General features: G+C 44.3%; 1 protein-coding gene across 2 annotated transcripts in view; it reads right to left on the bottom strand.

Moving 5' to 3' along the window:
- The window catches only part of SLC29A4 (solute carrier family 29 member 4), a 197,284-nt gene that overhangs the window by 47,851 nt on the left and 135,964 nt on the right, over nt 1–13,469 (bottom strand). The window contains exon 7 of one of the 2 annotated variants that reach the window (XM_078665017.1): nt 2,662–2,927. In XM_078665017.1, the coding sequence (XP_078521143.1) occupies nt 2,662–2,927 (266 nt within the window). The remainder of the gene's footprint in view (nt 1–2,661; nt 2,928–13,469) is intronic. The other variant, XM_078665018.1, reaches the window with a different exon arrangement.

Here is a 13,469-nt window from a genome sequence, read left to right as displayed (position 1 = left end):
AAAGAGTGGTGGCGAAAAACCGAAACTTTGCTCAATTCTACCGCTAGCCTCAGAGATTCTAGATGGGTCCAACATTCTTTTTTAAGAGCTGCCCTTTTGATCCTGCATAGCCCCCCCGGTTCATTGTAATACTCGGGTTTACCCAAGTCAAGGCAAAACTTACAAATGTAAGTTAGCCAGGGTATTTTGTGAGAATTGTCAAGGGCCATGACATCGAGTAAAATTTCTCTGTTTAGAGCTAGCTCATCTGTAGTCCAAACCCTGTGCCAGAGAAGTAATGGCTGCATCGCAATCAGATCGCTGATGTGACGAACCCCTAGATCAGCGTGGCAATTAAACACTGCAGTACTATGTGGAACGGCTAAAATAAACCTTAGAAAAGCATTTTCTACAAATTGTATGTCTCTAGAATCAAGAATGCCCCAGGCGCCTGCCCCGTAAATTGCTGTACTTACACATTTGGCAAAATAGATCTTAAGTAAGATATCTGGAGGTCTTTTACCCATTTTGCGCGAAAAGGCCATGAGAGCTGCAGTGGCCTTTTTAAACGAAAGGGTTCTACTCTTAAGTGCTGGGCCCCAGTGTCCAGCGGCCTCCAATACTACTCCCAAGTATGTAAAGGTTTTAGTAGTCAGCACTTTATCCCTTCCAGCGAACAATTTACAGTTTTTAGAACTACCTCTGGTACATGCCATTGCAAAGGTTTTCTTTACATTTAGGGACAATCCCCTGTGATCCATAAAATTAATATATGAATCTAAGGCTAACTGCAAACCCCTCTCAGTTCTTGCCATAATGACGGCGTCGTCCGCGTATAATAGGGACACTACCTGTTTTGAGTTGATTCTAGGAGAATCTATAACTTTAGACGCCGAAACCTCTTCGAGATCATTCGTATAAAGATTAAAAAGGAGGGGCGCAAGGACACACCCTTGTCTCACCCCTCGCTTCACATGAAAAGGTTTAGTACATTCACCATTGACGCCGAATCTCACCCTTGCCCTATCCCCAGCATATAATTGTCTTAAAAATATAATTATAGAATTATCTATTTTGAGTTTTTCCAGTACTTCCCACAGCCGGTCGTGCCTAACACAATCGAACGCGGCACTGAGATCGACAAATGCCGCATACAATTTTCCTGCCTTGGCCTGTACATATTTTCCTTGAAGGAGTGTAAAATTTAGAACCTGCTCGATGGTACCCATCCCCTCTCGAAAACCGTATTGGACCTTTGATAGGACTCCCACGTCTTCAACCCAAGATGATAATCGGTTAAGGACAACCCTCCCCACAATCTTCATAAAAGAGTCGAGAAGGGAAATGGGTCGATAACACGAGGGACTCTGTCTATCTCCCTTCTTGAAGATAGGGATGATGACGGAGTCACACCAGGTTATGGGGAGGCCCAGCTCACCACTTGCATCCATAAATCTTTTCAGGATAGGGGACCACAAATCTACCGAATATTTAAACAGGTCGATAGGAACCCCATCGATTCCCGGGGCCTTACTTCCCTTGCTCTGTTTTATAGCGGTGGACATTTCGTCATTGGAGATTCCCAAGTGAACTTGGTTGAAGGTCCGCAATACCTCTTTATCTGAACCTTCCAAATCAACTAGTTTTAGGGTCTCCCCTGGGTTGTAGACTTCCGAAAAGAAGTCAATCCAAGAGGATTCGCTAATGGCGACCTCAATCCTCGCGCTATTTATAGTATTGAAAAACGGTGCATTAACTGCACGCCAAAATAAGGCGCTGTCCTTACAATGGGCTGCATGTACCAAATTATTCCAGGCCTCCTGCTTAATATTTTTCTTGCAGTTACTTCTGGTCATTCGGTAATTTTTTCTGCAGATAGCCACCTCTACCGGGTCCCTAATCTTATTATGTAATGCTGCCTTCAAAAGGGAGTGTGCTTTAGAGCAGGCCGCATCAAACCATGAATCTGTCGATTTACTTTGAGAAGTATCTCGCCCGCTCTGTGACAAACTTTCTCTGATGTTATAAGAGATAGTATTAAAGGCTTTCAACACATCCTCACTAGAAGTCTCTTCATCTAGACACCTCTCAATGTGATCAAGAGAACCCCTGACGATCTTATTATGCATGGACTCTGCATTATTACAACTCCATTTAATAGAGTACCCATTAGGTCTAGGCATTTCACAAGATTTCAACCAAGACAGTCTCTCTATCAAGGAATTATGTTGAACCTGCGGGCATCTGATATTAAAGGAAAGGGGAAGATGATCACTGAACCCAACCAAATGAGTGCAAAAATCAAAATACCATGAAGCAAAACATTCAGATGCCACAATGTAGTCAATGGTGGTACCATGTCCTCTCCCCACAAAGGTTGCACTGAAATCAACACAGGGAGTACATAATCTGTTAACAAAATTTAAATTAAAAGATGCTAATAGTTCGTTCAGTAAGTCCCCCCCGTCCCTATGAAGAAAATGAGGGGTCGATTCATCTACACCTATCCCCATAGGTCCGCACCCCCCAGCTGCTAAGTCACACAAATTGTGATTGAGGTCCCCGCCCGGCAACAATGATACAATCCCTTCCATTAGGGGTAAAAATCCCCTGTAATGCCTTGCTCAGAAGAAGAACCATAAGTACACATAATATCTGTATCTCAGAGAAATAGAAACTTACAAATCTTACTTCCTCTGTAATGGCGTCATGATGAACTCGGTAGCCATTTCCATGGCGAGAAGCACTTCTGGGCTCTGGAGCACCCTCCCGGGCACGAGCAGTGTAATAGCGGACAAAGTGTGTGCGCCTCACCAGCAAGTGGAGGATGAAGCACATGAGCTCGATGCCGATAGAGATGAAGAAGAAGATGATGGTGTTGGCCTTCTCATCAGGTAAGAGCATTTTGGTGAATATGCGACTGAGCGAGATGATCACCCCGGCAGTACCTGGAAAGCAAATCGGGTTCAACAGGTGTCAATGGTCAGACATTCGCTGGTATCTAAAGCACCATGGAAGAGAGCGAATGACTGCTGACTTGGGGTTGATGACTACACGGTAAGGAGATGGAGAATTTTTATTAAATGAACAAAATATCACCCCTACGCGCTCTGCGCGTAATCAGTTATAAATACAGTAGAACTGCATCCTCTTTAGCTTACCACAAATCTGTTATGATTTTATTGTACTCATACTATAGACCAGGATTGGTTCCCAGTAATTAAATGCCCCCTTCCCTCAAATCACCATGTACTGGATAGGTTGGTGTGTCAATCTAATAAAATGTCTTCATCTGAACCTAACCTTTTAGCTGAGTGCACATGCATAAATACCTACTTTTTAGGTTAGTGTGGTATCAGCATATCCTGAATGTACTTCAGCACTTTATATGTCCTCACAAGATTCTTGATCATCTTAGGGTTTCTTCTGCATATTTTGAGTTCTTTCATTGTCGTTAGTTATTGTGGTGAGTTGTTAGAGTGTCTGATGTGTGTGATGAGGGATATTTAAGCATTCAATATATGCCAAATTAAATTGCTGATAACTTGTTCACTTTTCACATCTCTGCGCGGCATGTAAGATGGAAGGAAAACTTAATTATAAAAAGTTGTCAAGACAAATGTTTGCATCCTACACTTCCATAACTCTATGGGGGCATATTTACAAGCCCCTATCACCACCACACGTCACTTTTCACAGCGTTGTAGTGCCGATAGGGGCTCTACCTTATTCACGTAACGTGGCTTAAAGCCGCCTTGTGAATAAGGCACCCTTTCACGTTTTACTTAGCGTGAAAGGGGAGAGGGAAATGGGCGTTGTGGTGGACACCCATTGATTTTGACGCTGCACCATATTTACAAGGGTGATGTGAATAGAAGTCCGCGGCAAAATTAAGACCAGGAAGAACCTGGTCTTACCCTGACGCAACGAGGAAAAATTTTTGATTTCTCCAATTTTTTGCTATTTCTATGGGTGCTGTGTTGTGCAGCACACATAGAAACAGCAAAATGCCATTGATTGTTTATGTACATTAAGGTGGCCCTTCCTGCACATAAATAATCATTAAAAAAATGACGTTTTGCAACCTTTATGTGTGCTGCACTAAGCGGCACACATAGAAGTTACAAAATGCCATTTAGAGATTGTTTATCTGCAGGAAGGGACACCTTCTTGCACATAAACAATCTTCCCCTGCAACGCAGAAACCCTTGCACTATGGTGCAAGGGTTCCTGCATTGCTGAGTTTAGCGCCAGTGCAGGGGGAAACGCAAGGCTGCACTGTATTGTTGTAAATACAGTGAAGCTCTGTGTTTTAGAAATGGCGGAGCGCAGCAATAAGCCAAGAAGGCTAACACTGCACTTCACATCCCAGGAAGGAGAGGTAACTGTATGGTTTCTTTATGAGTCTTTGGCGTCCTTCTCAAACTTGACAAACTCTATTAAACAAAGATCTTAGGGCCAGATGTATGAGAATGGATTTGGTAACTGTGGTCGCAAATTACGCACTGACGTTTACAATATCCATTTTTTTGAGAACCAACCTCTGAAATATTAGGTCGGTTTGCAAAAACCTGATTTATAGTGGCTTGTAGTTTCCTCTACCTCATGAATATTAATGAGGAAGGTTACCAATTGTGACTCACTATGAATAGCACCCATCACAAGGGGTGGTGGCCTGCTGTAGTAAGGAGACAATCAGGTTTGTTATTTCTTTTAAATAAAGCACCTAAATACAAGATACATTTTTAAAAAAAAATTATTAATATTTTAAGTAACATTTTGTAAGAGTAGACAGTGGTCCCTGGGACCACTGCCTACTCTTAACAAATGTTTTTGTCACCATTCACAAATGGGAAGGGATCCCCTGGGAAAAAATTTCTATTTGCGAATGGGTTACCACTACATTTGTGTTGTTGGCAAAATATGAACCTTTTACAACTATATTCAAGTCACAAAACATTAATACATCCCAATCAAAATTGATATTTGGAGGGAGCTCCCTAAACACACCTTTTCCAAATACTGATTCGGTATTTGGCGCAAACCCAAATTGCATTTTGGTAACGTAACCATCCTTTGGGTTTTATAAATACCAAAAAAGCCTTTTTTGTGGTCGCAAGTGGCCCAATTCTGCGAATAGGACATAATGCAAACACAAAAAAGCTTGGATGTCTAATACTAAGCATGGGCGGTTTATCCATTGGGGCTTTGGGGCCACACCACTCTGAAATTCCTACAGATTTACCTAAAAAAAAATTAAATAGATCGATTTGTTTAGAGATACAATCATATCTCTAAATAAATCGATGTATTTGAGTCTGTTCTGTATGTCGCAGGCTGCCTTCCCGGCCTCTCTCTGAAGCAGGAGACAGAAACTAGGCAGTAAATCAACTTTCTTCAATGTGACGCACGATGCAGGGCTTACGTATCTAAAGCCCTTCATTGCCATTGTAGTCTATGGTGGTATTCAATGTAGGCGTTGAAGCTGTCAGTGTCAGGGTTTTGGGCACCGGAGACATTCACAGACATAGATCGCACCCTTACCCATTCGTCACAAGTAGGACCGGATGCAAGCGTGTGTGATTTGGCGCCTTGTCCTCGGTAAATGGTAAGTGTTATAATGCTAATCTTGTGTTATTTGTATTGTGCTGAGATCCCTCAGCATGCTAACCTCCCCTAATGTGATACATCGGGACTTGGCTACAGGTTGCTGGACCCTTCAGAAGTGGAACTGCTGTATTTCTCTACCAGGGTTTTTGTTCCCTTGTGAAGTTGATCCAAATTTCCAAGTCAAGCACAAAGGGGGAAATATGTGCTTATAGTAAAGATAGTCACATGCTGTATGGCATTAAAACCTACCCTATCTTCATTCCCTTAAAATTAATGCCAAAAACATGGATTGATTTACGAACAATGCAAGTTAAAAACGTTAAGGTAATGCATGTCTGCCATTTAGTTCCTCTTTTATTTCGTATGTTTTACTTAATCTTGCATTCCCCAAGAATGTTAACTATTTCATCATGCTGTGTTTCTGTATTTTTTTTGCATCTTATTACTCTTGTATAGTGCATACTTTCTGTCATGTCAGGTGTTTATGAGGGGCTTTGATTGAGAACGCTGGCAGGGAGGCCTCTCTGCATAGCACACAGAACAATGGTCATGTATTCCAGTTGCAATTGTAATTCTCTGTAAATGTGTGTGTGAGGGGGTACACAGACATCAAAATATTTACAAGGCAAAAGTGAAAGAAAATAAAGTGCTTATATGTGAGTGAGTGCAGTGTATGTTTAGGGGTGGTGAAGGGAGGGAGATGCGAGTACAATCGGGGGAGAGTGAAAAGAGAGCACCAAAGAGGAAAGATATGAGGTTGAAGATGTGCAGATGGACGAGATGTGCAGAGAAAAAGAGCATTCATATCTAACATAAAGCGCATATAACTAAAGGCCAATGCTCCTTCCATGGGCCTCAATAATATTTAATTAGCAGTCTCACAATTTCAGAGTTGAAACATTTCCAATGTTGATTATTTACAACTCATCATTGTTGTTACTCATTTATCTTAAACAGCTAACAACCTTTGACCAAGGTAATAAAACTGGTACGTATTAGATGTATATCAGTTGCAGCCACGGCCCGTGCAGGTAAGAGCGTTGGGGCAGTAGGGCCTGGTTGGGGGATTCGACAGACGACCACAAGGGAAAATTAAATAAATAATTCATTTTCCCTCATCGTTGTCTGTCGAAAAGCCCCCCCACCGGGCCGTACCACCCCACCGCTCTTACCTGCCAGGGCCGCGGCTGGACAGTTGTGTTATATAGCTGGAGGAAATTACATCTAAGAGAGAAGCCAAAATACAGGTCGGGTAGCACACTGTGGGAACCACAGCAATGTATTTACATGTTCGCTTTTAGAGAGCCCCAACTCTTTTCATCCCACTAAAAGACCTGTCTGCACGTATTTCAACATAACTGACTGCAGCAAGCAGTCTCGAAGCCTGGTTAGAGCATTTTCTTCCAAAGTCGATGCTGCATGCAACGTGCAAGACACTGGGCAAGCACACACTTTAAAGGGCCTTAAATTGTTGCACTGTAAAATTTGCATATTACAGGAACTGTTGAACATATTAATGCAATCTGATACGGGCAGATTTAAATGTGCTTAATAATTCAAGACGATATGTTCCCATTGTTTTTATAAACCATGCTTCCTCACGAAATTAATTTGCTTAAAAATGCACCATTTGCCAATCTTTAAAAAAACAAAACAATTCTTAGCAGGAGGACCCCTCCGGACCATACGTTTGTCCATTAAGCTTGCTCGCTACATAAAAGCAATACCCAAATTTTCACCAAATGTCCCAAATTTCAAATGTCACCGGCCACCACTGCCAATTATACCCTACATATAACTTTATTTATCTACACCTCGCCCATACCTCTACCACTACCTATGCTGTTCTACCATGATCCCTCCCTAAACCCTACTATCTATATATGTATCCTGGCACCTGTACCCCTGATTACAACCTAGTACCCTAGCAGCAGTGCACAGCTACCCCTGATTATATTCGAGCACATCTACTGCTACCACTACCTATAACATAGTACCTAAACTCCCTCCTGTACCTTAATTTAATTACTTCTACTTATGCCTTTTTATCTCAAAGTCTGCTTATATCAAAGTACCTCTATACCTACCTACATACCTTAGTATCTCTGCTCCTATTTACACCCTATATTAAAGAGTATCTCTATACCTGCGCCTATAGACCTTAGTCTCTTGCCTCCTGTCCATACCCTAATATCTATACCCTTATGATTTTGCACTTTTCCTTTGTTCCTTCCTATTCCCATCAACAATGTATTGCTTCTTTCCTTGCCTATGCTCATTTATACCCTACAAATACCCTTATTGCACAGCACTTATCCCATACCTTTACCAAAAACTACACCCTGCCACTATAATCACTCCCTATACCCTACTGTATCTACCTGTACCCTGGCACCTCTACCCCTGATTATAACCTAGTACTCTAGCACTCTTGGACTTCTACCTCTAATTATACTCTAGTGCATCTATCGCTAACAGTACCTATACCATAGCACCTGAACGCCTTCCTGTACCATAACATCATTACTTCTACTGATGCTTTTTTACCTCTATCCCTGCCTATATCACAAATCCACTATACCTAGCTGTGCACCTTAGTATCTCGGCTTGCTCCTATTTATACCCTATATCAACCTATGCCAACCTGTAAGGATCCATATAGCTACCTGTACCTCTAGACCTTAATACCTCATCTCCTGTCTATCCCTAGTATCTCTACCCTTACGTTTTTTGCACTTGTCTTTTGTTCCTCTCTACCACTATTGATAATCAACTTCCTGAGGGAGGAGCCAAGCTCGCGACCGAGATGGCCGCTCTGTAGCTCGGCTCCGCCAGCCTTCCTGCTCAACACACAAATCCTGTCGAATATCCTGCCTCGAGACGACACACCCTGGAAGAAAAGGGAAGGGGAAGCAATGCTGGTACTCACCGTCTGGCCCGGGGGCCCCTGCGTGCTGTGGATCCGCTGCTGGGCTCTTGCTTGCTCCGGGGCCTTCGCGGTGTAGAGACCGGGGACTTGCCTGTGTGGGTCGGCCGGTGCTGCGGTGTCGGCGGCGGCCCCCGGTGCGAGGGCGAAGCAGGCTGTGAGGGCCATTGTGCGAATAGACCGGTGGATCCTGGCCAGACGGTCCTGCGGCCGGTGGACCCCTTGTTGGAGCACGGAGCACCGTGGAGGTGGGAGGTCTGTGTAGGATGGCCCCCCTTTGATGCCTTGTCCGGCCATCTTGAAGCCCTGCGCCTGGAATCGGCGGGAGGCGCCCTCGGGTGATCGAGCAGCGGGCCCCCGAGTTTGATGGGGCCTTTTCTGCACCAAGATTGCCATTAGCGTGTCCCGATGACCCCCGGCGGTGTCCCTGCGTGAGAGCCCGTCCCGGGCATCGTGGAGTGTGGTGACGCAGCTGAACCCACGAGATGGCGGCTGGCGCCCGGGGACACGGATTTCATCGGGGCGGCGGATCTGTGTCGCTGGCGTGTGCAGGGGCCTGGTCATATGAACGTGAGCCCACGATCGGCGATGTCTTGGCTGCCCTGCAGTCTTTGCGTATGGCCTTGGCCCCCGGTGCCCCTGTGCGGGTTGGGCGGTCCGCCGCCATCTTTGGGGGACCGTTCCCCATGGGCGCCCCTCGACTTTGTGATGGCGTTGCTTTGTCCCCCTTGGTCACTACAAGGAGTGCTTCCGCTGTGCGTAAACAAGATTGCAACCATGCGGCCCGACTCTCCTGGCAGCTGTGAATGTGGAGTGCGAGGGCATGGGCTCCATGTCTGGTTCGGATGCTGCTCGAGGGTTCAAGGAACGTCATGGATTGCCGATCCGATCTGCTGTGGGGAGGCCCTGCTGTTATGCTGCAGGGGGGACTCAACTTTCCTGTGCTGCGAGGCGATACTCCTACGTCTTGCTGCTCATCGTGTTACTGTCGAGGGTTCAGGACTCCCGAGACTGGTCCTTGTTTTATTGCTGGCTGCCGGAACCCTTTGATCTGCGCCCTAGTCCTGGTTTGTTTCGACTGTGGAGCAGCTCTACCTTAAACTACTTGCCTTTCCTTGCTATATCGCATATGATGGTGAAGACAAAGACAGGCCAGGGATGAGCCGATGCTGCACCCGGAGGACTGCCGGTTAATAGTTTGCTATGCTGATTGCCCCCGCTTATGATAATATGGACGGTTCCTTCACAAGTTTATGATACCTAAGGTTGTGTCGCTCTCGTTTGGAAGTTGTATATACGTATGGCTGGGCGAGAGGCTGGGGCCTACCGACTTGTCTTATGTTCTCCTCCCCCCCCCCCCTTTTTTGGGTTCTTCCCCCCCCCCTCTTTTTTGCCTTCTTATTCCTTTCTCTCTTCTTGACTTCTCTATATTTCGGGTTCTGATTTAGGGCGACAGGCACGCTGCTGGGGGGGTAGGCCATAGCCTTCTGCAGGGGTGCTGGGTGGGATGGGTGGGGTGTTTTTTTTTCTCTTTTTCCTTTTCCTTTAGTTCTATGGCTCTTTTGTATCCCTTTATCGGAGCGCCGCGTCTGTGCTTGTCTCCCATGGTACGATTGCGGGTGGTAACTGGGGGTGTGTTGTTCTCCCTTCTACTGCATTGCCACATTGCTATTGCGTCTCGCGTGTCCACCTCGCTGGCTGTACCCTCACTCTTTTTGCGTGCTCCGTTGCTGTGGGGCGCGTGCCACAGCGCGGCGTTCTCCCCCTTTCTGATTTATTTCATTTTCCCCCCTTTTCCCCCTTTTATTCTCTTCTTTTCTTATTATTTGGGTTAGTATGGCGGATGATTGTATTTCTTGCTGCTGTTCTGGTTCCTCCGTTCACTCTCAGTATGTGACGGGTTGGTGGGGTGACTAAAGGCGGGCCAAGGTGAACATTGATTTGTCATATGGCGTATATATCCTAATTGATGTACACTGTTGCTGATGATAGTTTTCTCCGATGCCTTTATGTTTTGCTGTCTGATTTATGGCCCGCTATGGGAATTCGGATGACCATACACTGCAATTAATCCTGCTATACTTCCTAATATAAAATTGACCTTCTTTGTTCCTGTTTTCGGTTGTCGTATATGGCCGTTCTCCTATTGATTGCTTACCTATATAATGTAATGTGCCCCCCGACACACTTCTCTTCGGATACATCGGCTTATTATATTGTGTCGTGGCCTACCTGAGCGGTTGTTGGCCCGTATTTGTATATCCTTAACTGTACAATAAAGGTTTAAAAAAAAAAAAAAAAGATAATCAACTTCCTCTTTCCCTGCCTATGGCCACTTATACCATAAATATAACCTTATTTATCTACACCTAGCTCATTCATCTACCACTACCTATACTGTGCTACCATGATTCCACCCTATACCTTACTCTCTCTACCTGTACCCTGGAATCACTACCCCTGAATATAACCTATTGCCCGGGCACCCTTGCACTTATACCCCTAATTACACTCTAGTACATCTACTGCAACCACTACCTATACCATAGTACCTGAACTCCTTCCTGTACCCCAACATCATTACCTCTACTGATGCTTTTTTTTTATCTCTATCACTGTCTATATCATAGTACCACTATACCTCCTTAGACCCCTTAGTATCTCTGCGCCTATTCATACCCTATACCAACCTGTATAGTATATCTGTACCTGCCAATTCCTTAGTTTCTTGCCTCCTGCTTTTACCCTAGTACCTCTACCCCTACCTATACTAAAGTACATCAACCCCTATGTATATCCTGGAGCCATAATCGCCACCGATACCCAAGCGCCTCTCCTCTTATTTATGCCCTAGTACCTCTTCCCATCGCTACACTGTAGTATCTCTACAGTAACTTATAACTTTACTTTTTCCCTTGACACCCATCTATACCCTAATATCTCTTCCTTCCTCTTCTTCCATTTCACCTAATGCTTGTTGTCTTTATTGTTTTCTTGTGCCATTTTCTTTTCCTTTTTTTTCTGTTTTCCTGGAGTTTTGGGGTAGAATATCTTCCCATTTTTCGAGGAGGATGCTTTTTTCCATTTGATAATTCACCAAAATGGAGCAGCACCAGTTTGGCTAGTAAGCCAGGCATTCTTCATTTTATATATTCTTCTAAAATAAGAGCTAGCAGATACCAACTACGCCAATGCGCCACAATTCGTATATGCCAAACAACTGGCTGTAAGTATTATAAATAGCGGTTCAACTGAAAAATAATTTAGAGTCTTGGTAACTGTGAATATGTGGGTCCAGTACCCTGAGGATTTCATGTGCTCACATGCTATGTTCTATCCTAGCTAATTTCTTGTGACCATTCAACTACTGAAGCAAACTTGCTCAATACATGTTTCAGAAAATTTACGGTGAGTCTGATATTAAACCCAGTAAACAGGAGATGCAAACATATCCACAAAGTTTTACTTATGGAAATTAGGGCTTCTTTACATTGTTGCGTTGGTGCTGGACCCATTTTCATATTGGTTGTGCTGCCATCAGTGTTATATCACTAGGAAAAATACAAGTGTCACACAAAGAAGAAGTGTAACAAATCAAACACACCTGTGCAGTAGGAGAGTGTTAAGGATGTGGAATATAGTCAATGGGCGCATTTTTGAGCATGCTGTTTCACATATATTACTAAAGCATGGTATGGTAGCACACTTTTATTTACAGACAGCAAATTTTCCATTGACATAGCATCTAAATTTGGACGGACGTGCAGTTCTACTGCATACAAAAATAATGTGCTTGGAATCAGATTTCATCAAATGTTTATCATTTGAACAGCACCAAGTTACTTGTCTTGATTTGTTTAATCAGATTAAAATGTTTGCTCCATCACAGTTCAGAATTACAAATAACGTGCTTCATTTGTGCTTTCCTAACTGCTGGTATATTTTGAAATATTTGTACAGTTCATTTACAGGTATTTGCATTCTGTTGTGTGTTAGAAACAATGTACACCCTATAGCCTATCCTGTTCCCTTTGTCTTTGAAAGCAAAGGAAATGTGATAGGGCAAAAACAAAATTAAAAAATGATAATAAGGGTGAGAGGCATGGTCTCCTCCCCATTTTCCATAGGGCACAAGATAGGGTTGCTGTCTCACACCCCATATCTTCGTCCTCATCCACAAACCATTTGCTAATTCAATTCGGAAGACCGAGGCAATCAAGGGAGCATTAATGGGCAAAGACGCCTTCAAACTCACAATGTTTGCGGGCAACATCATGCTCACCTTGATAGACCCTCAACACAAGTACGTGAAGAGCTTACCAGATTCCAGGCAGTCTCCAATTGTAAGATAAATCTCACTAAAATGGAGACACTCCTGATAAACCCCTTGCTACACCAGGAGTTAGCATGGGACAGCCTTCTACCTATCCCATGTTCCAGAGACTCACTTACCTACCTGAAAATTATATTAGCTCAGACCACCACACAAGAAATAACCCTCAGCTATTCTAAATTGTTAAGAGATCTTTGCCAGGGCAGTTCGGGCTGGACTGTTCCCATGAGGCACAGGGTCAGACTGATTTGCATATGGCCAAGTCTGAACTGGGGTGCTGGAGTGAGCTAAATAATGGTGATGGATTAAACCCAGATCAGTAGACTGGGGGTGAGTGTTTGATTTGCTCAAACGCTCCGTCCATCATCCCCTTTGGTATCGCTTTGTTCGCCCTAAGTTGGCAGGGTATGCCCAGACGTGGGTCCCTTGCTCACTCTACCACTGGATTTAAGATAGCCTGGCGGATGAGGATTATGAATCTGAAACCGGTCCCAGGATGCTTGTTTCCGGTCCAGGGAAGACATGGCTTGGCAGTTCGGGCTGGACTGTTCCCATGAGGCACAGGGTCAGACTGATTTGCATATGGCCATGTCTGAACTGGGGTGGTGGAGTGAGCTAAAG

The sequence above is a fragment of the Lissotriton helveticus genome, chromosome 10 (genome assembly GCF_964261635.1).
Source record: "Lissotriton helveticus chromosome 10, aLisHel1.1, whole genome shotgun sequence".
Taxonomy (NCBI): domain Eukaryota; kingdom Metazoa; phylum Chordata; class Amphibia; order Caudata; family Salamandridae; genus Lissotriton; species Lissotriton helveticus.
The sequence above is the reverse complement of the archived record's forward strand: the minus strand, read 5'-3'. Positions and strand labels throughout refer to the sequence as shown.